At 37.9% G+C, this 27,147-nt stretch overlaps 3 protein-coding genes across 3 annotated transcripts; all 3 read right to left on the bottom strand.

Annotated features, from left to right (window-relative positions):
• Positions 1 to 8,992: 8,992 nt before the first annotated feature.
• areg (amphiregulin) lies at positions 8,993 to 14,340 on the bottom strand. The gene is made up of 6 exons (XM_080895275.1): positions 13,943 to 14,340; positions 13,093 to 13,263; positions 12,658 to 12,886; positions 12,160 to 12,330; positions 10,635 to 10,748; positions 8,993 to 9,316 (listed from the first exon to the last, which is right to left on the bottom strand). The coding sequence occupies exons 1-5, from the start codon at positions 13,977 to 13,979 to the stop codon at positions 10,655 to 10,657; spliced, it is 702 nt and encodes a 233-aa protein (XP_080751401.1). The 5' UTR covers positions 13,980 to 14,340; the 3' UTR covers positions 8,993 to 9,316; positions 10,635 to 10,654.
• A 2,034-nt stretch (positions 14,341 to 16,374) lies between these two features.
• Positions 16,375 to 23,344, bottom strand: LOC308404951 (proepiregulin-like). The gene is made up of 5 exons (XM_080895276.1): positions 23,196 to 23,344; positions 20,531 to 20,614; positions 19,804 to 19,930; positions 19,146 to 19,292; positions 16,375 to 17,951 (listed from the first exon to the last, which is right to left on the bottom strand). Exons 1-5 carry the CDS (start codon positions 23,233 to 23,235, stop codon positions 17,885 to 17,887), a joined length of 465 nt encoding a protein of 154 aa, XP_080751402.1. The 5' UTR covers positions 23,236 to 23,344; the 3' UTR covers positions 16,375 to 17,884.
• A 1,153-nt stretch (positions 23,345 to 24,497) lies between these two features.
• Positions 24,498 to 26,200, bottom strand: epgn (epithelial mitogen homolog (mouse)). Its single transcript, XM_080893907.1, has 5 exons — positions 26,025 to 26,200; positions 25,666 to 25,794; positions 25,254 to 25,374; positions 24,972 to 25,127; positions 24,498 to 24,880 (listed from the first exon to the last, which is right to left on the bottom strand). Exons 1-5 carry the CDS (start codon positions 26,056 to 26,058, stop codon positions 24,826 to 24,828), a joined length of 495 nt encoding a protein of 164 aa, XP_080750033.1. The 5' UTR covers positions 26,059 to 26,200; the 3' UTR covers positions 24,498 to 24,825.
• Positions 26,201 to 27,147: the final 947 nt, after the last annotated feature.

Raw genomic sequence — 27,147 nt, 5'->3', positions numbered from 1 at the left:
CCTAGCAAACGAAACTAGAAAACTAATCATTTAAAAACATATGAACAAGTGGTTAAACTGATTAATGCTATTTTTGATCAACACTGACTATTGTGGCAACATTAATACCTTTTTCTGCAGTGCACAATAAATCAAATTTAGTCAGTATTTGGGATTTTCCACAATTAGCAAGATTTGATCAATACTACTACTTAAAGGGCAAAGTAAAAGCAAATCAAGTGCTCCTTCAATCAGCACCTTACCATGTGCCTGCAGCCACCAGTCACAGTTGTTTCCTGTATGCTGCAGTTTCCTGAAAAGGAAAACAGTCTGTAAAAAAAAAAAACAGATGTACAACAAAAAGCCAAGCAAACAAAAGCAACAGATGATCAGCATTGTTTGGATACACTCTGGCTTTAGTGCAAGTGACTAAGAAGAATTCATATGAAAATAGTGATGTAGAGTTGTGTATGCACTGCAAAACAACACAACTAATGTTCAAAATATGAATCGCACACTGGCAGTATATTGGCAGTTGGTGGGTAGCTATGGACTTCTACCTGCAGAGAGTGTCTGTTTTCCGATGGGGCTGTGCCAAAAATATGTGGTACAACTGGTCTGTAGACTACTTTTGGTCAATCAGCTAGCTGAATAGAAGAGAAAAGTTATAACAGCTGAAGTGAAACCAAGTGTTAAAAACAACAAAACGTTTCCTTGGTAGTCACTGTTTGTACTTTTCATTATGTATTTTTTGATCTATGGTGTTTGATTCCCTCTTCTCCCATTCCTGGTAAGCTCAGCTATCCAGCCCTTCCCTAATGCATGCCACTAGTCATCCAGACCGCATTCAATCAATGCACAGGATCATTCACAACAAGCAACGCAATGTTCGGATTTTGTAGGACTGCACAGGGGCATGTTTGCATTAGTTGAATACCCCTCTCTGTATGCTGTCCATAGGCAAATCCCTCTACAAATGGAAACATAAATTAGGCATAAATCTTTCAACCACCTTACAACACACTTCAAACTGCAGAATAGTTTTTGCATGAAGACCAAGAAAAAAAGTGCAGTGGCTGTTAACACGTATCACAAATACACACTGGCCTCAATACAAACATAAACCAATTGCATAACTATTTAAACAAATATGCCAGTCCACAAGAATTTTTCAATGTAGTAGTACAAACACCGTATGAAAAACATCACAAATAAAATGAGGGGGACCTCAGAGCTGTGGAACACTTTTCTAAGCATTTTATTCAAGTAAAATGAAATATAATACTATACAGTATAATGAAGCAGCTGAGTTACTGCATTTGGATATATTGTACATATACAATATGGAACATTTACACTACCGGTCAAAAGTTTTAGACCATCCTCACCCCATCAAACTAAACTTTTGGAATTGTTCAGTTTTCGCAAGGCTCTGGGTGAGCAACACGTTCTCATTCCCAAAGCGAAACATTTTATTCTAGGTGACAAATCGGTGGTATATTACGCTTCTGGGCACCCAACACGTCCCTATATTAGGAGATCAGAAAAATAAGGACACATGACAACCATTTGGAATGAATCGACACATGTACGTTCATTTTACTTAAATCGCTTTGGAAAACACTATCTAACATCATTAAAGTCGTGGTTAACGTTAGGGAAAAGGTTAGGGTTAGGGCTGGAATACATGGCTGGAATGTCTATTACTCTGGGAGTGTCATTCTACTGGGTTTATCCATAACCTGGCATGTAGCATAAGAATGCAGAAGGTCACACTTTGTTGTTCCTCAGGGACGCAGCGGGATGTGACAAATCATCAGTATATTATGCCTCAGGAGTGAAAATGGGCTGGGGTTAGAATCTGTTCTTGAATCTGTTCATGAGCATGAATTGTCTTCCAGAGAGCAGCAGCTTTGACAGGTCGTGTCTGGGTTTGCACGTTCTTTCATGATATTGGCAGCTCTGCTGGGACAGGAAAAACTGAAAAGTTCCTCCAAAAACAGCAGTGCACAGCCAAGGAGTTTCTGATTTTCATGTCTTTTTGAAGGCCTCAGTAAGCTGATTTTCACATTCTTTCAGTACCCATCCTCTCACTCCATGCAGGAGGGTGACAGCTCTAACCGCACACCTTACATTATGCTCTAGCACTGTGAAGGTGTGGCTGTAGTTATCACAAGGATGCTAGCTCCTTTCTGTGAAGCCCTTTAACTCTCTCACCTTTACCAAATAGGTGAGCACACCACCAGCTGAACACTTGTTGGTCTTGTGATGTTTTGCCTGCCCTGCCAGACTTATCCCATCTTCCTCCCCTCACTCACAACCAGACGTAGCAGATGGCCTTTCTGAGCCTGGTTCTGCCAGAGGCTTCTTCCTGTTAAAAGGGAGTTTTTCCTTCTCACTGTTGCCAAGTGCCTTCTCAAAGAGGTTTTTTTGATTGTTGAAGTTTTCTTTTTATTACTGTAGGGTCTTTACATCAACAGGTAAAGCACCTTGAGGCAACTACTGTTGTGATTTAGTGCTATAGAAATAAAACTGAATATTTGCCAAGGCAAGTAAAGCCCCTTGATCTTCTTTTTAAAGATCACTATACCTTTCTGATGGCTATTTTTGGGGTGGCTCTAGTTGTGCTATAAAAGGTTTGGTTGCCAGGTCTGAAAGTTGTGTCACTTCTAATTTCCTTTGTCATCCAAGGCTAGGCCTGGACATGTTTGTCAACAGTAACATTGCCAACACAGTGATGTACACAGAAGAAAACATTTGATGTGTGCACTTAGCCAACTTAGTTCAAACCTTGTCTCATACCCGCAAGGACACTTTTGCACGCCTTTGTGGTGGCTTGTATTTTGCTCCTAAGTGGAGTGTATTCTGGGATCACGAGTAGAGATAAAAGCTACTTTCAGTGGGTGGTTCTCTTTACTTGATTTGGCAGAAAGAAAAATGATCTGTCAACTCATTCACCCAGCGGTGCAGAAAGAGTTAAATTACGTTCTCTACTGGAGTCCTACGTCATGCGACAAATATGGCCAATGTGATTGGCTGTGCCTTTCAGGGAGCTCTGTTTACTTTTAGCAGCGGCAAGCCTGCGCTGCAAGGACCTGCAAGGAGGAGAGGAGGATGGCAGCAAAAAGGAAGAACCTGGATATAAGAAAGTATTAAAAACATTATGTAATTATTACTAAATGTTGTTAAGTCCTTAAAGTCATATTCTTTTATTGTCATAACTGTATTTGAAGCTATTTTTATTTTTGTATGAAACCTGATTTATATGGAATATGGCTGAAGTAAACTAAAGCCTAAAATACTTTAGTCAGTCATTTGTTTAATAGTAATTTAACATTATATAATTCACATTTAAAACTATGAATTGTAATTTTAAATGGTTTAAAAGCATGTAGAATAGCATATGTAGGCAAGTAAATTTCTCCTTTTTTTTATCAAGAAGCAAAGACAAAAAGGAAAAAAAAAAGAAACAGGGCAGGGTTCGGCGGTTGAATCATCCGTCCCCACCAATGCCAAAACCAAATCTACACCCTTGGCAGCATCATAAAATTTGCAGGGAATTACTTATAGATAGATTTTAAAACTACCTGCAAATTTTAAGCATAATCTTTCCAAGAGGAAAGGATTAGTACTATGGCCACATTTTTTAATTATTATTTTTATTTACTTTATTTCATGTTATCTAGTTTATTAGGCTTAAGTTAGTTTACAATATCTTATCAGTACACATTCAACAATTTTTATTTGTGCTGGGTGTGCTAAAGAATGTGGACACATTCACAAAACTAAGGTTCAAAATATAATCTCTGTATTGTGTTAAAACACAGTCATTATTATTTCATTTGATCCGTTTGGTTTTTTGTTTTTTTCAGTTGACTAAAACGTTACCTGAAACGCAAGTCTGTGTAAGAAATTAAAAACAAGAGATAAAATCTACTTACCTTGGCATCAGTCCTGTTTCTTTACAGGTGAAGGGGGAAAACATACCACACCTATCAAATTCCATCATGTCTTTTATTTGAGCTCTTGGTGAATTAAACTGACCAGACACCTGCTTTTGTGTTTACTCTGTTTCCATGGGCACCCACAAAAGCTCACAGGCCCACCTCGATGTGGGTGAAACTATCAAAGTTTGCCACACCCATACAAACTTATCTTGTCAGTGTTTACGCAAGTCTTTGTCATGTTTATAATAATAATAATAATGGATACTTTATTGATCCCCATGGGGAAATTACTTGTTTTTCTCTGCATTTGACCCATTCACTCAGTGAAGCAGTGGGCAGCCCACTAAGCAGGCGCCCGGGGAGCAGTGTGTAGGGACGGTACCTTGCTCAGGGGTACCTCAGGGTAGCCGTTAAGTGGATTCGAACCGCCGACCTTCCGATCATGGGGCGACCACTTTACCTACTGAGCTATCCCTGCCCCTTTAAATAGCCCTCCCTATCACTGTCTCTCTCTGTCTCATACACACACATCCACACACATAAAATCAGAGTAAATGTTTACCTAGAGTTGGGTACATGTCCAAGTTGGAGGAGCCTTGCCTTGCCTTTTCTCACTTGTGACGCAACACTGCAGGCATAGAGTGAAGCCTTGTTTTATAACTGAAACTGGAAGCTCGTATATCTCAGGAGGTGATTCAGCATCTTTATCTCTGAGTTAAAGTGCAAACAAATGTGCTTTGACGCAATGGCCCAAAGATAAGATGACTAAAGTCCGTTTTAAAACCTGTGCCCTCCTACAAAGATGTAAAGGATGTTCTGTTGCTTTGTTTGATTTTTTTCTTAAATCAGACATTGGATCTGTACGTGATGTGAAGGTTTGATTTTTCAGATCGTGAAACATATTGCAAAACAAACTGAAGCGTACTAACTTTGCGTTATATAAAGGTTGCATGAAATTTAGTGCAGTATAAACAGGTTATTTTTCCATATTTTGGTAAATTTACCAGTAATGTAGTGGTGCACAGTGGCTTTGGTGTTCTTGATTCTCTGTATTTGTATCAACTCATAATCTACATAACAGGGTAAATAAACTAGAATTAAAAATTACTCAAACATAACTTCAAAATTATTTATATGATGTTATTATTTTAATATAGCATGTTTTTCAGTTCACTTTGCCAAAAATAGCTGATAGAAACATCCTCAAAAAAGCTACGTTTCACTTTCTTGCTTTAAGTACATTTTCAGAGGCTTTACTTTTTCACTCTTACATGAGTAAATAAGTTGAATCGGTATTTTATCTTTTACCAGAGTATTTTAACACAAATCTGTAGTTCTACTTAGGTACAGAATACCTGTACTTTTGCCACCTGTATATAAGTGTAACACAATGTAACACTGAAGCTGCTGACAAGTACCAGAATTAAGTAACAGTAAAAAGTTATTTAAAGTCCGTCTATAATATGGCATAAAAAAGCTACAAATTTTGACAAAGAAAAAATGTTCTAACACAAAATGTAAACTAACTTTGTTATAATCGCATGTTCTTGTGTGTTTGCAACTGACACCCCGCCACATGGACTTTCTGTTTTTTCCTTCCTCTGATTCCTTGACAGTTTCCATCTGTAAAACGAATTATAATGAGAAAGCAACACATTAGAATGCAAACGTCAGACATACTAAACTCACTGTCTATATTATAGTCTATATCAGAGGTTCCCAAAGTGTGGGGCCCACCCCCAAGGGGGGCGCAGAGCCATTGCAGTGGGGGCGCGGTATGAGAAAAAAGAAAAAAAAAAGAATGCTTGGACACTGCTAGCATAATGGACAGGTTTTGACGGGGCTCCCACACAAACGCAAAGCAGGAGATGAAGCATCGCCAAATATGTTTCCAAACCAACTTCCTTCCAAGCCAAAGACTAGAAAATATGGTGAAGCATATCTTCAAAAATACCTGTGTAGGTGTGGACATAGTGTAAAAGAGTTAGTCGTGTATTTTATTACTACCTGTAATTTATTGCAGTTTACTTTTATTTGTGTTTACTGAATGTTTGAGGTGTGAAATTAACCGCAATGGAGTTTTAAAACAAAATATGGGTGTCTGTGGTTGGAGGATGTGTTTGTGTTTGTGTGGGGGGTGTTAGGTGGTGGTGGTGGGGCGCAAAGATTTTTCTTGTAAAACAAAGTTTGGGAACCACTGGTCTATATGATATTTGCTTACTGATCATTAATTTCACACAAGCGCAGTAAGAATTTTGCAGATGGAAAATTGAGCTCAAATGGCAAAGTTCCAAAGATGGATGTGGTCTGACCAACAAGGATTACCAGAGTAGGTCAGCCAATAGGACACTGGCCTCTGTACACACCAGTTCCTCATTCAGTTTAAGTTGTGATATTTTTATGACTCCCTTCATCAAGGTTTATTATCTGGTGCATAAATAAGTTATATGCAGCTTAAAAAAATAGCGCTTTTTGATCAAAGTATAGTATTAAGTCATTCAAACTTCTGGGATATTGATGTGATCAGTTAACAACAGGTGAGCTAGAGGGGCAACAATGAGACAATGCCAAGACAGGAGTAGTTTTACAGGTGGAGGCCACTGACATTTTTCCCTCTTCCTCTTTTCTCACTGTTTTTGGCTACGATCAGTGTCACTACTGGTAGAATGAGGCAATACCTGGACCCTACAGATGTTGCACAGGTAGTCCAGCTCCTCCAGGATGGCATATTAATACATGCCAATGGCCACTGTTAAGAATTTCTCTGACCAAATAACCAGAAAACAGACTTCATGAAGGTGGCTAATGTCTTCTACAGGGCCCTGTGTTAGGGTCCCTGGGTCGTTGACCCAGTGTTTTGTGTTTTTGGTTCTTTGATTTTGTTATTTCATTATATTCTAGCTTTGCTTTATGGGTTTTAGGATCATTCTTAGTTTAGGTTCTCTGGGTGGGGTTGGTTAGAGTTTTAGTGTTCTGGTTTTCTGTCTGTGTTCCATAGTTGCTGTCTTCCCTGTCTGCTGTATCCCCACATCCAGTCAGTGTTTGTGTCTGCCCTGGTCCCACGTCTCTGTTCCCTCTGTAGTGCCTGCATGTGAGTCTGTGTTATGTGTTTCCTGTTTTACTTTGAAGGTCTCTGTCTTATCTCAGTGTGTTCAGTTTACGCTTCTTTGGTCTCGTCAGTTCTGATTTGTCCCAGCTGTGTTTCCCTCCTGTTACTCATTCCCTGATTGCTCCCTCTGTGTATTTAAGCCCTGTGTTTCTCTGTGTCTGTGTCGTGATCTACCGTTTATTTTGCTGTGTGTTTTTCCAGTCCACCGGTGTTAGTTTATTTTCAGTTTTTCCCAGTTATGTTATGTTTGCGTTCAGCATTAAAGCTGTTTTGGTTTAAGTTTGTCTCCGGAGTCTGCATCTTGGGTCCTATTCCTGTTTGCACACAGCCGTCACCTAACACCCTGTAGCCACTGACACTCAAGGTGGAGCCCAGTTGGAATTCCTTTAATGTTTTTGAGCAGTATTTACCTGCCATGATGGCCCTGTTATCTTTTTCATTTTGTCGGCCTTTGTGTGTATTTATGTCATCACAGAAAAATGCCATCCTGCAGGAGACACCTACTGTAGTGGTAACTCCCACAAAAAGGGCTTTGCATACTGAGGTTGTATAATGTATAATCATTTTCATACATGCTGTATGGCCAAGAACATTTTTAGACATTACCCAACAGAGCTGAATGTGACAACATAAATCTTCCACTCAATGCACAGTCTTTACCCTGCACTGTCTCAACCCTGACAGCCACCCAGGGCTAGGTCTGTGATTACATCAGTTCTGTCAGTCTGTGGGCAGATTTTGTCAACAAAGTTCCACAAAAACTACAAAATCTAGTTCTAAAACTTTACAGGTATGTAGTTTTAATCTAAACGAAGTCTATGTTTTAAGATAGGGGAAAACCTAATGGGGCTGCAGATATTGTGATCTCAAAAAGCAATGCCACAAATAGTTTTTGTCTAACAAATCAAGTGACGCAAGATTCATACGTTCAAACTCAACACACTCTCACAGCAACTTGTCACATACTAATGTGTCTAATATTTTTCTCTTTTGTACTTCGTCTTACTATAATTTGTAACTTTTTTTGTTTGGTTCAGGTTTAAATAAAAACTCTCACGACATTGAACCTTTGCCTGAGATTTCATTGTCTAATTTAGATGGCGAGTGAGCGAGTGATCAGACTCGCTTGCTTCTGGAAAAATGATATGTAACCACTGTAACCTGGTGTCACTATAGTGATGAGATTGAATTGAAAATGTCATCATTACTAACACTCTCTCTTTTTTTTTAAAGCTGAGTATAAAGCATGAACTCCAGCGACTTTCTGCTTATCCAGATAAGTTTGTGTAACATTTGTCCTTTTGACATGAATGCATTGTGACTGCAGCCAAATCTGCCTGTGAAACAGTTGGTCTTTCTTTACGCAATGTGCTTTAGTCTTCTTTGTCCTGAACCATATAATTATGTTTTTTTTTTTGTTTTTTTTTCCCTACATTTGTGTTGTGAGAGACTTTTAAATTACCCAAGCACTCTAAAAATAGCTCAGACTAGACGCACCCCTGTTTCTTTTTATCAGTTAGACAGTGCACGAGCACGTTCAACATTCATTCAAAAGTTCTCTCACAGTTGTAAATTTTGCAAAGGAAATGCTTCATATGCTTGTAGGTGTAGTGAAATAAGGTTATATTTGATATGTTTCGTTTTATATATTAAAAATATGTTGGTCTTACAAGATTTACCACTGAAATGGTAAATCTGAGCTTGTAGCACAAACACATACCAAAGGCAACTCTCCAGTCTCTCCTACTTTTGTATTGCCCTCATGTGTGTCTGATTACCTTGATGATGTCAGTTTTTGGAAAAGTACTTTCATGCTTATTCTTATCTACTTTGTCCACAAGACTCCCTTGTTCATGTAAACAAGCTGCTGAGACTCTGGATGCTTGCAGAGGTAGGAATGTAAATATAAATCTAAGGCAGAAATGAGCGAACAAATATCATTTTCACATAACACTGAGACATTTTATTGGTGATCATATTCCATCCCTTTTCCAGAGTGAAATGAAGAGTGTTTTCTGACCTATAACAAAAGCAGTACAATAAATAAAACCAAAACTAGAGAACATCAAAAGGCTGCATCCTCAGCATTCACAGATAAAAGATATTATAATAGTAGTCCAACATACAGATACGTATATAGTTGTTAACAATAAATAATCATACTAAATAAATTACATTCTAATAAATTCTGGACAGTGTTTTTACACAGCATCTATTGAAGCCATCTATTCACTCATCTCTCGGGTGGTCAGAGCCAAGTTCTTTGAACTGTTTAGCATTGCTGTGGAAAGACAAAAATGCAAGGTCAAAAAATACATAAATTAATGTTTTAGTAGAAATCTATGCAATAGTTTCATTTTGAAACTTACATACAATCCTTTTTTAGCTATGTAAAGCAAAACTCTACAATTCTGATATTGCACTTTGTGGTGATTTTGCTATGACTGAGTAATATAACGATGCAGATATGTTTTATTTTAATTTCTGTAGATTTTTATGTCATTTGGGGTTTTAAAGACAAATAAAGAGTAATAAAAATATTTTTTTAACCGCAAATAAACAGGGTTAAATAATCTGGACAGATTACTGTCCCTTTTAATTACTTTCCCTCATTCTAGTCACTCATTTTTGTCATCATTCATTCATGCTTCATTGTGGCAGTGTAACAGAAATCCCGTATTTCAGCAATTCCTAAATTGCCACAATAAAAAGCTTATGAAGAGAATACGGCATGTCCACACTGTGTATATCTTGAAACTAAAGTGTTTTGTTTCCAAACATGTAAAGTCATCATGCATGTTTGCATGTGCTGCTCAGTAAGATTTAATGAGTAATTATCTCTTTATAGGTCATCACGTGCAAAGTCAGTATGTCAATACTCTTATTGTTCAGGACACAAAGATGAATGTGTACAAATGAACGTGTGGTTTCTCTTTACGCTGCTATTCACTTCATTGATGGAACAAGTGGAGACACCCCTCACTAATCCCGACTAATACCTCTAGTAGGGATCTCTCTTGATCTGCATGATGCATGTATTCAACAACAACAACAGTCGTACGTGCGCTCCTGTCATTCAGTGAGCCCACTCCTTCCTGTTTGGCTTAGACTCATGTGATCAGTGGCTAGACACACTCCTCTAAGGAGTTAAGCAAGACCATAGGTGAAAAATACATCACGAAACCATACAGCGCCAGAAATACGAGAAGATTATATCAATGTTGCTGCACTGATGGCATTACTGCAACAGCACTGACACATTATCCAGCTTGGTAAAGGTCGTAGTTGTCATTTTCATGGTATGTATTGTTTTATATCTTTATTCTTATTTTTTATGGGTTATTCGAGGTCAGGGTTGGGTGACTCAAAACACTCATGTAAGGTGATGACTAAACGATATGTTTACAAACTCCGTCTGAAATAAAACGTTTCCATGATCTTGCTGGTCTGAACACAGTGCAGTACTTGGAAGTAGCACTGCTTTTTCTGATAATTTGATGCTTTATATTGTGCAATAAACACTGAGTTGTATAAAAAATAAGTACAGTGAGTACGTGTTGGTTTGCACATAAGGAGGTCAAAACCTCAGGAGCACCTACCTCATTGTAACTTAACGCCCTCAAACGACAACGTCACCAGGGTGTTTCTGAAGCTTCTCCTGCTCTGACACGGTTCCAAGGTAGGAAGCCAGGAAGTTTTTATGTGACCTGTAACTACACAAGACATTAACATTAGTATCAAAAGCCCAAACAGCTCAGATAAGTGAAAGAATCAGCTATTTTGAAAACCAGGACTGCAGTGCCAGCTACATGGTAATGGTCTGATAGAGATAAATACATTTTATGGTGACATTTTCACTGTCATTTCTATTGGCTGTGCACATAAAAAGCATATGACTATTTAAGTTTCAGACTCACAGAAATAAGTCCTACTTTCTCTCGTTTTCTCCAACTGAGTAGTTATAACTAACCGTGGCTGTAAAGCTTTAATTGCATGTCTGCTTGTTTTATTTGCACCATCATGGACTATTGACTCTGTCCACAATTCAAATAATACCTTTGATTTCATTACATATTGATAAGAAACTGTGATTATGTAATAAATTGCTTGTCATAGGAATTCAAGATTCAAAAAAAGTACGAGTAATACAAAAGACCTTACAGTCTTTCTGATAAAACAACAGTGAGGTGACGCCGTTGATGGTGCTGTAGGAACAGGAATGACCATTAGAGCTGTAGAAGTCATTTGAGTTGATCTTGGCAAAGTGGTGAGCAATAACTCTAAAGTCTGGGTGTGTTCGGGTGTGTTAATGTACTTTTTGATGTGTCAGTGTGGTCATATGCCAGGAAGTGTTTCTGGCCTGGATCTTGGAAGCGTAACCTTTGTTCTGTTGGGATTCATGGGGTGTGGATGGTTTATTGGATAATATTCTCTACAATACTTTAAATGTAAAAAAGAAGAAGATTACTTTTTCACAAAATCACCACAATCAGGCTTTGTCTTAATGTTGTTCCAGCTTTGGTGAAGCTGGTCACACTGATAGCAGGTATATTGGGGTCTGATAGTGATGAGTTTGTGGGGACATTACATTTTGTTTTTTCTGCGCCTCATTCTCCTCAGTGAACAATGGTGGGTTTATTGCTGTAAAAAAAATCCCACTATGAGGATTTTCTTTCAAGTTGTAAAGTTGTATTTTGACTGCTTTTACAACTGGGAACAAAAGAAAGATTTAAGTTTACTATTAAGAGTTCATCAGTGAATTGAAGATGGGTTACTCATACTAATACAATACAATACTCGGTTAACCCAGACCTATCTATATCTAGGAAAAGACAAAAGTTAAATGAGGGCTAAATTTTAAATTTTGGCATCATTAATTAAGGCCAAATTAGAGGCTTTTCTTTTCTTTTAAAATGTTGTTATATATAACATATGTAACAACTGGCATATTCTGATATATGTATTATGTTACCACTAATTTTTTCATGTTTGGAATTTTATCCATTTACTTTAAAATCCTTCAGCCAGAAACGAATGCTTTGGTTGCTACAGCCTTACCACCAGATAGTGTGTCTTGTTGTGTTTCTTTTTGTGTGTTTGGCTGTGTGACAGTTTCAAACTCACTAAGCACAGGTCATAAGCAGTATGGCGGTACAACTGATGACTGAAAGAACCACGGCGATGACCACTAAGACCGTCTGCACCAGCTCAGCATTGTTGGTCTCGGTGGGCTCATTTTTCACTGTCCCCAGAGTCTGGATCCCACAGCGCTCTCCATCATAACCCTTCATACATCTGCAGAAAAAAAGAGTTAAGAAATCAGTGTGATGACTCAATGAAGAGGCTTTTATATCAGATATTGATGAGTGTTTGAATGATTTTTTCAAGTTGTTCCAATAACTTGAATCTGTCTGAACCTGCCTATTAGTCACATTCAGGTGAGGCAGTGGTTTTAACAGTATAATTGTTTTGGGGGTTTTGTGTCTACATCATTCATTTTGATGATTGCAAATGATCCCAAACATGATTTAGTTCTGATTCAGTGAAGGCCACATGCTTGTATCAACCATAGAGCTCATATTTTCTCATGCAAAAATACAATGGGGCCAGGATTGTACTTACATACAAACTGGTTCATGCAGGCCGTCTATGTGCTTGCAGTATCCATGAATGCAGTAGCCCAGGTGGGAGGTGTTGCAGGGATCCTCATTGGTCCTGAGAGTGGATGTGTGTCCACTAGTGAAGACCATGTGCTCGGGGTTGAAAGGAGTTGTGCTTTTGCCCTTGTGTTTGTTCCTCCTCTTGCCTTTGACCTTCCTTTTCTTCTTCTCATCTCTGGTGGGATGCAAGTCTGTAGGAGGAAAGGAAGCATCCGCAGTTGTTTAGGGTGCCATTTTAACTCCCTAGACTTAAAGGCTGAAAACATTTTTTTTAATCAATTGAAGCTGTTAAAGTCAAGAGAACTTCACTTTCATACAATTTTATATACTCATCTTTCTTAAAAGAAACATATACAAATCACACAGTTATATACTCAGATAAAAGATTCCCTTGTACCAAGGAAGCTGACATTTTCATCATCTCCTCCTGAAATCCCGTCCTCTTCCAACTCATCATCATCGCTGTGCAAATTCTGGAGGCCTTCCCCTGAGGCCAGGTCGACAGTCACTCCAACTTGGTCACCTGACTGTGTGGTTGTAGATCCCTGAGCACTTAGAGCACTGCAGACTACAAAAAAAAGCCAACAAAAATGAATAAGACATTAAATCTACATAGAAATACACAATTAAATCAAAGTTTACTTCTTTTGATCCAGATCAACATCTTGGATTGTGAAAAACACTCTTTCAGAGCTATAAATAGAAAAAAGACGTGAATAGTTGCCGATCTGCTGATAAACTATTTTAGAAATCAGTCTTGGCAGTCATTTTTTTTCATTCTTTCCTTTTTTTTTCTTACCATGAACTTTGTGTGAGTTACTTTCTTTAGAAATTGTGCTCATATAGCTTTACCTCTGACTCATTATTTCACCTTCCTCTGCTGGGAACAATCTTAAACCAGTACAACCAGTCCACATTGAGGACTGTATTGCACCAGTGATGAATAGGATTCAGTGAAAGGATAATGAAGTATTCAAAATATGATGACCTTTCTGTGTGTCTGGTGTGTCTCCTGCACAATGTCTGGTAATAGTTTGGTCTCTAGAAGCGTCTCTGACAAAAAAAAACAAAAAAAAACTCAAATACCTCTCTCCTCTCTGACAAGTCCTCGCCTGTGGATACAAGTTTTCTCCCCTGACCCATGCCTTTCTGTCATGCCACTTGCATTTCTCTTTTCATTTCAGTCATTTAAACTATCTCCGCACACACAAACACACAGACACTTTTAAGTACAAGTTCAGACTTACCGAAGCACAGGAAACAGGTGAGGATGAGAGGGTTCATATCCCAGGAAGCAAGTGTTTTGTGTATGATAGTCCTGCACTAACGTGTGTGTAAGTAGGTGTCGAAGTGTGTCTTTGTCCCCCGCTGATCAAGAGTGTGCTTTGCTTTCTTCACCTCCACTGGGTGCAGCTTTTATAGACCAACGCCTGCTTCTCAACTTGAAGGAAACAGATGGGTGTGTGTGTGCACTTGTGAGTGTGTGTGCATGAGGCAAAGAGAGAGCAAAGAGAGAGCACAGGAGAGAGAGTAAAAAACGCATTGTGCTTGTGTGTGTGTGGCTTATTCATGTGTGTCTACTAATTCATCTGCCCCAGGCAATACATTTTGCACCTCACGTTCTGGTGGGAATAATAATTGTGGGCGACACTGGGTCACCAAGCTCTTGGCTTTTTATCACCTGTTTGGTAACTTTTATTACTTCCGCAGGGCTGCCTTTATATGGCCTTAGTTATACCTTCTGTAGTGATAGAGACACATACCAGGATATTATAAAGCTTTTCAACATTAACTTGAAAACAACTTTCTAGGCCATCATGTGTCATTTATTGAATGGCCAAAGTGTTGACTAATCTTAGATAGACAAAATCATAAGCAAACCACAAAAGTAAAGTTACTGGGTTCTTAATTGACAGCAACTATACACACCTTTTTCTGTAATCGAGTCATAGCTACACTTTAGTCAAGGTACAAAGATAAAAAATAACATAAAAAAATGCTACATTACAGTGAGAGCAATAAGGGGTCATAAAAAGAGTATCTATGAGTGTTTGTTTCGGTAAGTGGTTTCATAAACATATATGGGCAAATGGGTCATGAAATGGGAATTGTGGCTGGCTTCTAGAAAATACACCTCTGAATGTGTCTTATTTTCTGAGATATAAGATACTTTTTTAATATAATCTTTTTAAGTGTGTATTACTTGTTACCTGTTTTTATTTATTTGCCTATGACAATGAGCGTTCTCTGTTTTATTGTTGTTTCGTTTTGTTCGGCGGGTTGTGGTTCTGTCTGAATTATTATGTGTGTGTTTTATCAAATTATACTCAGTGTTACTATTTCTGTACACTGTAACTAAGAGGAGACCTTAAGGCTTGGGTGGGGAAGCTGCACACAAGGGTGTGTTGTTTATGTTGTTGTGTCTGCAGATACAGGTTGTCCCATCAGTCATACACTAGTGGAATCAAACACAAACCTGCTAGGAATGCAGGGAACTACTCCATCTCATTCCGTAACAATGACTTGGAGCTCCTGGCACGTTTTGTTGAGGATAAACATGCAATGGAATTGTTTGGATATGTGTAATGACATTGAGGATATGAGATATGGATGTGTGGAAAGTCTGACACAAGCCAGGAGAGAAGCACCTCATAACAGCCACCCACAGTAAACACACTGCTGTCAAGCTAAAGGCACGCAGGATGAAAACTTGAACACAAAAATACAATTAGATGTCTTTGTGCATCTTCACAACACTGTTACAATGTTACTAGCTGCCGATATTGAATCTCTACTTTTCCGTTAAAAGCATAATTTCCCATGTGAAGTATTAGCTTAAAGTTTTTTAATGTATATGTACACTGTTGTCTACATGGTGCCTTTTGTAGCTGATTCAGTTCTCAGTTTATTTAGATCGGCTTCTTAAATTTATTGCCTTGAAGATGAATTCTTGCAACTTTACCAACTAGTATTAATGGCAGAAAAGCAACTCCAGCATCTTCCTGAAAACTATCAATTTCACCTTAATTATGTCTCTCCGCTGAGTGCCCTTAAATGATGTATGTGGACTTTCAATCTGGAGCCTTAATAGTCTGTATTTCCATCTAGAAAGCGACTCTTTGAGAATAAATGACAGCGAATAATACAAATATAACAGAAACTAAAACACAAACCTGACTTGAGAAGCAAAACAAACGCATACGTGATAGACATGAGACTTGTTTGTTAAAGAACACACGAAGATGCAGCTTAGTGGGGCTTCCCCCACTGTATTACTCACTGCATGAGTAGCCTACTATTACTTATGCAATAATAAGTAATAGCACAGTGCAGGGATTAGAGCAGCAGTTCCTGAATTTCGAATATCTTTATCCACGGGTTTTATGTTTAGAACAAAATGGCCACCACAGAGTGGGTGTGTTTGTGGGTCATCGCGTGTGTAAGCGCATGCTAATGTGTTTTTAAGTATGTCTTAACAGAGCAGCAGCTGCAGGTGAGTTAATGTTTACGTGTCATCGTCGCTGTTCATTGGTATACAGAACATGTAAAGCGGATCCAGGCGAGGTGTTAAAATGGATCATTGGCTCAGGTTGAGTGTAAAATGAAGCTACTGATTAACTTGACATCTGACACTGCACTCGGTAGGTCAGATGATGACCACAGACATGCATATTTATTTGGGTTTAATAGGGATGGTTTGGATGCACACAGTACACGTAACTTGTAGTCATTTGTCAGTCTTTTATTAGACTCAAATGAAGAACAATTCAAAGGAAAGCTTTTTGGAGATGGCGTTCTCAGAGTTTTATCAGAAGAACCAAGGCTCTTACCACCTGGTTTCCATTTGCAAAGCATTTCTGTGGCAAACCCGCAGAAGGAAGCAGCAGTGCAAAAGCCAGCATCACCATCAGCACAGCAATGTTTCCCCTGGTACAAGTCCAGATAACACTGCCCAAGAAAGATTATTTTGCAAACTGTACAGCAAGAAGTATTCTTACATGTGTATAAAATGTAAAGGACAAAAAAATTGGGGAAAAAAAGTTAAATAAATTAAAAAAAACAATACATATCAATATATATATATTAAAGAGAGATATTGATGACATGTAAGAAAAATGTGAAGACTGCAGGAAGGCTTGAGAAGAATTTGAAGCCTCACCGCTGCAGCCTTATCACCTGAAGAATGAGTGAAGACATTGAAAGATACAAGAATAAAAAAAAAACAAGTAAAAGTAAAAAAAATAAATACTTTGTAGCTTCAAACACAGACAGAGGTTGTAGAGTATATAAACATTGCCAACTGAACTTATAAGAATGAGGAAACCTCCACACTACACAAAGTTTCAAGCGTTAAAGCTCAAAACTTTACACTCATTGGCCAATTTAAAGTGACATCATCATAATAGTAATAGTGGCCATTTTGATTTTGTGCAAGACAAAAAAATGATATCTAATAAAAGCTAAAAGCTAGGCACAAGCATAAATTAAAGGCAAAGTTCAAACCACAGTGTAAACAGTCCTAATCTGTTTTTTAGGATGTTAAGTCAGAGTAGACAGGACTGGAAGACAAACAAAACATCTTTAACCAGTTCTATTTTAGGATCTGAGAGTGGGTTGATTCAAAAGATAACGCAGCCTCACTGAACCACAGAAAAGCCTTTGATATTCTAAAATTAGACTTGCATTCTAGCAAAAAACAGAAATCCCAAAGTGAGGAAACTACATTATTATATTGATTATGATCAATTCTGCTAGTTATCAGCAAATTCGGAGCAACATTTTTTTTTTTTTGTTGCATTACAAGTTACTATAGTTACCGCTTCACAATTGTTTATTTTCCATTAATTTTTCAGTATCGTGTGGGCGGAGTCACCCACAGAAACTGTTTTTGTGTGCCTAACTATTCATCTTTTCAAACTGAGTGTAACAGGTGCCGCAACTTTAGAACCAGTGCAGCTGGAAAACAATCCCACCGCACACAAAGCTGACCATTATAACCTCTTTGTGGTGATCTGCCTGCTTGATAAAGCCACGTGACGTACAGTGTAAAGGAGGCAGGAATAATTTACTAAGCTAGCCACTGAACTGCCAGGATGTTCTTGATATGTTGAAATTTTCATTTAGAAAACTGGGAGAAATCTTGATTTGTCTTTTCCAGCAGTGGATGTTGCAAGAGAGCGTGAAATGCTCTAAGCCATCTCGTCTCCTTTGTAACCCTGCAGCTTCAGCTGACGTCGAAAATTATTCTTCTCATACCTACAAAAATAACACATATTGATTTTATTTCAAAATACACAAATCCTGTCTCGGTGATGTAGCATTTCACCATTTCATGCTTTAATATAACCAACAATGAAGGTTGAGGAACTTGAAATGGGATTTCGGTCATAGCCGTTCTTTGTGGTTTGGTGCGTGTGCATGGAGCAGGATGCTGAGGGCAAGATTTTATTTCATGAACTTCAATATTTAAAGTAAAATGTAGATCTGTAGGTTTAGCTGTAGTGTCACGAATACCCTCAGAGTTTTAGTGGTAGACTTTTAGCAGCTTAATGTGCAGCCTACTTTTGACATATTCCATGGAGACAAAATGTTATTATTTTCTTTTTCATATGTACTGCTGCAACAGTCAAAACTCATATTCAACATGGCTTCAAATGAGGTCAGCTTATGTTAAAATAATCCACATGAGCCAAAAGTCTGTTTCTTTTCTGCTCTGGGCTCCTCTTTGTTCTCAGCGTTCAGTTTTTGTAAGAAATCTCATTGCTTTAGTTTGAGGCCTACTAAGTAACCACACGTATAGTCACATACATTCACATATCTGTCATGATCCTGGGTCTGCTGACCCAGCGTTTTGTGTTTAGTTTATGTAGCCTTCAGGTTTCCTAAGTTCATCGTTATCATGCCAAGTTGTTTCCAGTTAATTTTACCCCTCGTGTTCCCACTATGTTAAGTCTCCCCTGCTTTTCATGTATTTCATGTCTGTGGCTTATGTTGTCAGTTCAGGTTGTCATGTCTATATCTCACTGTGTTTCCTGTTTTATTGTGAAGAGGTCTGGTGTGTCTGTGTTCATCATGTTCAGTTACTCTCCCCCTGTGACGTAATTATGTTCATGTGTCAGCTGGGTTCCCATGTGTTGCCACTTCCCTCATTATCCTCCTGTGTCCATTTAGTCTGTGTGTTCTCAGTCATTCTTTGTCAGGTTGTCCGTTGTACTGCTCCGTTGTTCCTATGTCTCCGCTCCAGGTATCCCTGTCAGTTCGTTATGTTTAGAGTTTTGTATGTTTCGTTTTAGTTCACCCAGTTTAGGTCATTGTTTAGTTTTCATCGATTCCCTATTATTTTGTACCCTCGTTTCTTGCCTTAATAAACGGCTTGTTTTGTTATTCATATCTCATTTCGGTCTGCGCTTGAGTCCTTCCCTGCAACATTTGACAATATCAAAGCCTTACCATCTGCAGAAAAGGTACAGAGCTCCAGCCAATCCAATAATCAGCAGAATCATGAAGAAAATGATGATAATTATTTGCTTTTCACCTTCTGGCCCCAAAACAAGTTCCAGTTTCTCACACCTGGAACCAATGAAGCCTGTCTCACACCTGCAACACAAACAGACGAGTCATGCATAACTACTCATGATGACAAAGTAGCACAGATTCACTTACCCACCCACATAGCCACATGTGACAGCCCTCTGCCATGGCCTGCTGCTTTTTCTGTTTGTCCCTGTGTGTGTGCAGGTGCCTGGTAGGTGGGGTTAATCCGTGTAACTGAGAGCACCTGGTCAGTCTACCTGGAGCATTTAAGAACTGGCTGTCTCAGCGCTTGGGCTCTCTTTCTTATCGCTCCATTTATCCAGCACTATGTTATTTGTTTGTTTGGATTTGGCCTGGTTCTTTTAGGTTTTACACCACATGACAGTATGCATCCTGAACATTCAATCATCCATCCAACTACTGATATGCTGACTGATAGCAATGATTGACACATCTCATGGAGTACTATCTTTTTTTTAGTGTGTAAATTTTGGTTTGAGTGGTATTCCTCCCATTATTTGTCATGGCCCTTGCACATACACACACACACACACACACACACACACGATCGTACTTGCAGTGGTGTTCATTGATGTCCACGAGCAGTATGCACTGGCCGTTGTTCAAACAGTAGTTGTCATATGCGCTTTCACAGTTCTGCATCGACCACTTAACCACATGCTGTTGCTTTTCTCCCTGGCCTGAAACAAACAACAAGCCGTTGGAAACGTTTCCTAAAAATAAGACCTGCATGAATCGGTGTACATTCAGGTAAAAAGTACTGTGGATGTTACTTTTTACCTGAGCTGTGGCTTATTTGTTTACTAGATTTAAATATCCTCCATTTGTTTTATCTAAATAATTTACTTCATTGTCTTATTTTTAATGTAAAGGGCTTCTGAAGGTTATTATATCTAACATTATATCCTTTCTATTAATAATTGTACATTAAATGAAATAAGTAGTATTTTGGGGCTGCATCTGTCAGTTAATATTGACAGTTAATGCCATTAATCAATCATTTTATCTATGAAGTGTAAAGAAAGTAACATTTATCTGTGTGGTTTTATTGTGCTACCAGTCAATGATGCAGATATATTCACCTTATTGTAACTTAAGGAAACATTTAAAAATAAAAAAAAAATAATAGCTGACTAATTGTATAACACCTCATCCTCATAGCCCCCACTTTGTTTCAACTCCAGGTGCTCAGTGTTTCATTTTAATTTTGAAATCTTCTGATTTACTATGCTATAAAAAGGCTGATAAAATGTCTTCACAGCAGCTGTAGAGCTGAATACCTGCAGGCAAAGAAGCACCATCTGCAGACGGCACTCTGGGTGATGCACTCTCGGTGAGTACATACGGCCAGATCATCATGACACCTGTCAGATAAAAACAAATCCTCGTTATTCACACTGGATATAAGTCTGATATGAACAATGAGCTACGCAAGCCCTTTTGTAAGAGTTTTTTCCTAAAGAATGCTGACCAATAGCATTTTCTAATTTCTAACAACCTTAAGAATAGCTGGTCAAAAACTTTTTGTGCACCTTCAAGGTGAACATGCCACCCCCTGTACAGGGTAACAACTTTCAGGTGTTTTTATTTAAGCGTTTGCGAGGCCTTGAGAAGGTAAAACAATCAAAAAAGTCATTTGAAAATGGACATTTTAAAAATGTGCTGCCCAGGTTCTTATATATTTAACCTAATCCAGTTTGTCAGGGAATGATATAGTTTTGCATGCAAACACAGACTTTCACAGCTGCAAATGTTATTTTTACTTGCAGAGAAGATATGTACAGTCAGTCAGCAATATGTTTTATGATTTTATTTTTTTTTAAATTATATGTAGGGACGACTGTTCCTTTAATTACTCCACAACAACCCAAAATGATTCATGTTTTTGTTGGTTTTGCTTAGCATTCTCTGCAGGGTGTACCCAGCCTCTCACACAGTGAAAGCTGGCAAAGGCTCCAGCCCTGAAACCTGATTTAGGAAGACGGTTAAGAAAAGGGATGAATGAGTTTATTTACATAGCACCAGCATTAAAGAAAAATTCAGAAACTGTAAATATGCAGGGGGATAAAAGAAACTGTGAGAATGCCTGTCAGTTTTAGGTGATAACAAGAAGGTATAGCTTGTGTTACTTGGATCAAATACCTGTACTAGCCTGCACAACTTTATAATGGACAGCACTAGCAGCCGCCCACATTCCAGCAGACAGGATGCAAAAACACATCAAACAGAATGCAAGATGTGTCTAGTTAGGACTGGTTATGAATCTGGTAATACTCGCCATAAAATCGCTCCCTTTTTGGGTTTCTGTTCCTGTCTGTTGTTATGGCTGCAGAGGTATTTTTCTCTGTTTTCAGTTAGAGAGCTCAGGGTGGTTGTTGGGTGTTTCTGACATGGTTGACTGGTGTAAAGTACAGTGGAAGTGATGAAGTAGCTTTCCCGTATTACTAATTAATCACTATTAATCAGATCATTTACATCATTAGCCAATGACTCACTCTAATTGCACATTCCTAGCAACCAGCCTACCTCAAGACATTAATTGAGGTGAAAATAATTGTCATAAAATAATTCAGCCTCCCTTAGGCTCTACAGATGCCACAGAGTATCATTTGTCTGAAAAACTTTGGATGGTTTCTGTAATTACTTTTAGTCCAGTGGTTTTTGAACTGTGGGCCCCACCAGTGGGACATAAAGCCACTGCATGTGTGGCATGCATAGCCATGCAGGGGGAAAAAAACTGAGGTAAATCAAATGAAATAAAAGAGTTTTGATCGTATTATTTAAGTTACCACGATTTCATATACACACTGGATCCCTTTTTACTGATATTAACTGACCAAAATTGAGTGGAATGGAAATCACGTGAATTTTATTGAATTTTTAAACATTTTTGGCTGATTTGGGGCGTGCCAAAAAAGGGTTTTAGAGACACTATAATTGGAGTTAACTCAGCTTTTGACTCAAGTGCCAAATACCAGTTTAAAAGTCAGTTTGGTAAGAATGCCAAAATATTAGCAGCAAAGGAAATCTGAAGATCAACACTAAAACTATTTAAATGCTAGATTTTAATGTTATATTGCGGTGATTATGCTTTCAAGCTTTGAGTATGAATAAAGAAATCATTCATATTAACTGCATCTTACACCAAGACATATCTAAGATGATAAATAAGATGCAGTAGAAATAGTATGTGGACTTTGTACTTAAAGTCTTAATAGTGAAAGTAATCATCAGTATGGAAAGTTATTTTACATAACTTAACATCGTATCACCTTATTATCTTTTAATAGACCTTACTCTGTTCAATTTTCAACTGCTATCTGCTATTAACATCTATAACACCATCAGAATCAGTCAAACCCAGAAGGATAGCAGCATATTGTACTGGTACATGGTACTTAACAGATGTATTAAAATTAATTTCAAAGTAAAAACAACAGAACTCATGATTTGCACATAACAGGTGACCAGCTTACAAACTTGCATTTTTATTTAACTAAATTAGCTACCCTCTATATCAAACTACATCAGCTAAAGTGCAAGTACTCTACTTGTAGCCTACTACAAATTAAAAATACATACAGATAAAGTCAGACTGCAAATGGGTACACGCTCACATCAGCCTTAATGAAATCTTGCAGTATGGAGTCACTCACTGACGCTGTTAAACAGTGTTCCCATGGCTACAACCATTAGTAACTGCATTTAGTTATTTTTTTTAATTCAACATTCCGTTCCAGTAGATGCTAAGTTTAACTTTGAAAGAGCTTTTCGTCTATTTAAAGGGGATCATCGCTCCGGGTTCCTTGAGATGACTTAAATTCAATCCATACCTGAACAGACCTGCCATTCACTGTCAACGCGTCAAACTCAAATAATAATAATAATAAAACAATAAAAATAATATTCAAGACGTCAACATTAAGAAAAGCACACACACTTTACCGATAATTGACAGGAGCACTGACAGTTTGCTGATCCCCATCTCAGTCGATAGTTCGCTGGTAGGACGAGCAGGACGAGTAATAACTGTCAGGTAAAGGTGCAGGTGACGTTTCTTTTGAAAATAGGAAACCAGTGGGCTTTTACTCCTGCGGTTTGGGTGTGGTGTCAGACTCATGTAATTTAGATAATTTCACCTCTCAGCGGTTTCAATGAAAGGACAGACCCGAGAATGTCTGTCCTCACCGGTTTCCATAAAACAGGAGTTTTTATTGTTGATAATAAAAGGCGGATTGTAATAGAAATTTTCAGATAACTGACTAAAGCTAGTAACAGCACAATTTAAAAAAAAAGCCCCAATCAAAGCAGAAAAAAAACCCACTTATAATATGTTGTTCTTCTGCAGTCTGGCTCTTGCTGCGTTTGTAAGTACCATTATCGACAAAAGTGTGGACACAGTAAAATATAAACTAAACAAAAAGCTGTCAGCAAACCATTTAAACCCCATATCATTTGAAAAGTAGTAAGACACCCTATGAAACGTCCAAACTGATAAAAGCTTATTTGCGTGAGTGGAAAATTGTTCTGTAACATGACCGGGATAGGGCTATTATATAGCGTACATGGCATAGGTAACTGGATACATATGTGAAGGCTGCATTATAAATATATTGCAGATATATTATCTGGAGTAAAGGAGTTAGGTGGTACACTGATTTGGCAGAAGTCCAGGCCAGGTCGCCTGTTTGAGCATTTATTAGCTATGCAGTCCAAATATAGTTTTATTCTTCATGTTCTTTTTTCTGTTCTCGTATATTAATCTCAGCTTTAATCACTGCTAATTAAAATTACCGAACTTTTCTTATACCCTTTACTGTACTTTGGGCTTACTTACTCCGTTTAAGAATGGGACCAGTTTATCGTCATATTTCATGGCTAAATATGCCGTTCAAGCATGTTTAGCCTTTCACAGCATCGTGTTACAAGTTAACCTGTTGTTTAATTAGACTTTGGGCAGCCTTTTTAGGCTTAATAAATGGCTCATTTACAGTTTGTCTGGGGATCAGTGAGCATTATCGTTTCAAAAGCTTAATAAGTGAAACTCAAACAGGAATTACGCAGTTTTAAAAATTCTTCTTTACCTTATCAAAATGGTAATGGAGTATCTCCTGTCAAATATTTGGCACGCACAATTATCAAAGCAAAAATATATTTATTGTAAAAAGGCTGTAGCAAAAAGTGAAATTCAAATAACACAAATATCTTTTGTAATTAATTAAAAAATAAACTTTAAATACAAGAAAATAATAATTTATAATAATTTACTTAACATAATTTTGCAATAAATATATACAATTTTTCATTCTTATTCTTTACATGAAAATAAAACAATCGTTAAAAAAATAACGTTAGATTTGATAGAGCTTGCTCTTTCCTTGTTAATAACCTCTTGTAACAGTCAAGTGTTTCCATTTAAATGTTGTCAAAGGGATTTTTTTTTCTTTTTATATATTATATTATTTGTTTTGTAGACTTGCAAATGATTCACTCTCATGAAATGCTGTGGTTTGTCTTTTCTTGAAAGGGGAAATGTTGAAGATGGTGGTGCATGAGCAAATGTGAGCTGCAGAGTTCACACCGAGGTCTTAGCAGGTGCATATTTTATTGGCACCGTCGATTCTGTACACCTGAAAACAGAAACACAAAAACAACATCAGAAATGGAACTGCCACTATTCCTGCATACTTTATTACACCGCGAAACCCTGTGGATACTCACCTCTTGTAGACAAAGAAGTAAAATGCGATCGTCAAAAATATGATGAGTATGAACACCCCGAAAATAATGCCAATGACTTGCTCTACATCAAGCAAAGTAACACCACGAATTGGTTCCACAAACATGCAGCGTGGCCCGCTGTACGAGGGTTCGCAGCTGCAGATCAGAGAAAATATGTGAGCGCATTCCAAAAGTGAACATGAACAAACACGTAGAAGAATTTCATACAGATCATTATTAACTAAATCTACTGTGGATACTGTCTGATACTGCAGAACTTACATGCAAGAAGGTTTGTCACTGTCTTGCGGATACATGCACTTGCCACCGTTTACACAATAAGAAGCATGTTCGCTTCTACATGGCTTGTGTAAAGGTAGGACTTGAGGCAACTCCATGCTACCTGCAGAGAGGGAGAATAAAACAATCAACATAAACAAAAATTTAACAGAAATATATGACTTTAATTATTCATTCTTATTATTAATTCCTTGATTAACAGGCGGCATTATTTGACACCGGTCTTCAGATAAGCTTATAAGACCTTAAACCTTGTGCCCACAACTTAACAAGCATATATCGTGACGTCACTGGGGACATTTGGGGCTCTGTAGATTTCATATATGTCAGGGATAAAGCACTGTAATGCCATGTGTTTCTACACCGTCACAAAACTCAAACTTAAAACACTCACTGTTGCTAAACTGAGTGGTCAGAGATGAGTTTGACAGAGGCGGTGCTTTGGTCTGGAGATTATCATTCACCACTGCAGAATGTCCTGCTGCAGCCAAAAGCACCAGCACCGTCACTGCCGGCAGAAACGCTGTAAAAGAAAAAAAGAAAATAATGTAGAAAATATATTAAATATTAAATATATAGATTATTTATTTTTACTCTATGCATTTTTCAGTTTTCCTAACAAGTTTCTTCCTTTACTATTATCATTTATACATTAAAAAAATACCTAGGTCAAGCTTTATGAAAGTTTTATTTTAAAAGGTTTTTTTTTTTTCTTGCTTCATGGCTCTATCACAGAACAAACTGGAAACTTACGTTTCTCCAGGTACGTCTGTCTTTGTGTGACCATGTTGTCCTTTGGTGATGTGATGTGTTCAGCTCCTTCTGCCTGCACAGGTGTGACCAACAGGTCTGCGCTGAGCTTATTTATCCAGATTTGCACAGCCAATCAAAACACTGAAGGCTTTTTTTCTTTTGAAAAATGAAAAGTATTTCCTTTTGATACTCGACTTGAATCAAGTCATTTACTTCATAGGCATGCAGAGACAAAGCCTATGGGGGAGGCACGATATCCCCAGAGGCAAGTGCTTCTGAAGAACACTGGCTGGGTGACTTTCAATCAGTTTCACAGTCCAGTAAAGTTGCTTCACTGACAGCGGATGTTGGGAAATCCTCTCTTTTTTCATTGGCGTGATCACAATGGAAGCTTTATTTTTCTTTGGCCTCTTAACACGTGAAGAGAGAATTAGTTAGAGACAGGTTACAGCACATTAGAATTAGATGTAATTAAAAGTTTTATCAAAAAATTTGATAGGGGGCCAAGCATTTCTAGATGAACTCTTCAATTATGTGTTTACTGTTTTTGTTTGTTTTTTTGCTTTTTGTTTTTCACTATCACCTTAAGGAGGTGGCTCCAAAGTGATATGGTTTACACTTTCACCTGACAACCGAACAACCGCTTCATTTTTGGGAGAAAACACAAATCCTTTGGGGATTGCATTGCAAACTGGTGTGGAGCCACCATTATATTTTACTGTCCCACAGCTACCTATATTACGTTCCCAAATATTGAGGTCAGGCGGCTGCCTGAACATACTCAATCACCAGGCTTTTCCATCAGTAGATTTTCTTTTCTTCTTTTATAGTACAGGCACATTTCTAGATGCAATGCTGCTTCATCTAGCTCAAATTATAAGAGTGACTCAGGGAGCATGAGATATCATTTTCAAATATAAATTATCCGCCATAGAGTCCAGAATTAGCTGAAGATGTGTTTACACAGGGCCGGGTAGCTTTAAATAGCTTTGTTCTTATTTAATAAATGAAGTTATCATTTTAAAATGTAATTTTTATTTACATGAGTTATCTTTGACTATTATTAAAATTCGTGTTAACATCTGATACATGTAAGTGTGACAAATATGGAGAGAAAAAAAAC

This window comes from Rhamphochromis sp. 'chilingali' (genome assembly GCF_963969265.1).
Source record: "Rhamphochromis sp. 'chilingali' genome assembly, chromosome: 10".
NCBI lineage: Eukaryota > Metazoa > Chordata > Actinopteri > Cichliformes > Cichlidae > Rhamphochromis > Rhamphochromis sp. 'chilingali'.
This window is presented reverse-complemented; position numbering and strand designations above follow the sequence as displayed.

What these genes read in the sequence shown, in the direction of transcription:
- areg (XM_080895275.1), bottom strand. Translation starts at nt 13,979, where the DNA reads ATGAACCCTCTCATCCTCACCTGTTTCCTGTGCTTCG. An exon ending in CTGCATGAACCAGTTTGTAT is followed by an intron (nt 12,331 to 12,657) that starts GTAAGTACAATC and finishes TTTTTTCTGCAG; the next exon opens with ATGTATGAAGGGTTATGATG. An exon ending in CTGCTTATGACCTGTGCTTA is followed by an intron (nt 10,749 to 12,159) that starts GTGAGTTTGAAA and finishes TGTCTTGTGTAG; the next exon opens with TTACAGGTCACATAAAAACT.
- LOC308404951 (XM_080895276.1), bottom strand. Translation starts at nt 23,235, where the DNA reads ATGGGGATCAGCAAACTGTCAGTGCTCCTGTCAATTATCG. An exon ending in AGTGCTCCTGTCAATTATCG is followed by an intron (nt 20,615 to 23,195) that starts GTAAAGTGTGTG and finishes TTTATCTGACAG; the next exon opens with GTGTCATGATGATCTGGCCG. An exon ending in ATCAATGAACACCACTGCAA is followed by an intron (nt 19,293 to 19,803) that starts GTACGATCGTGT and finishes TTTGTGTTGCAG; the next exon opens with GTGTGAGACAGGCTTCATTG.
- epgn (XM_080893907.1), bottom strand. Translation starts at nt 26,058, where the DNA reads ATGGTCACACAAAGACAGACGTACCTGGAGAAAC. An exon ending in ACAGACGTACCTGGAGAAAC is followed by an intron (nt 25,795 to 26,024) that starts GTAAGTTTCCAG and finishes TTTCTTTTACAG; the next exon opens with CGTTTCTGCCGGCAGTGACG. An exon ending in TACTTCTTTGTCTACAAGAG is followed by an intron (nt 24,881 to 24,971) that starts GTGAGTATCCAC and finishes TTCTGTTTTCAG; the next exon opens with GTGTACAGAATCGACGGTGC.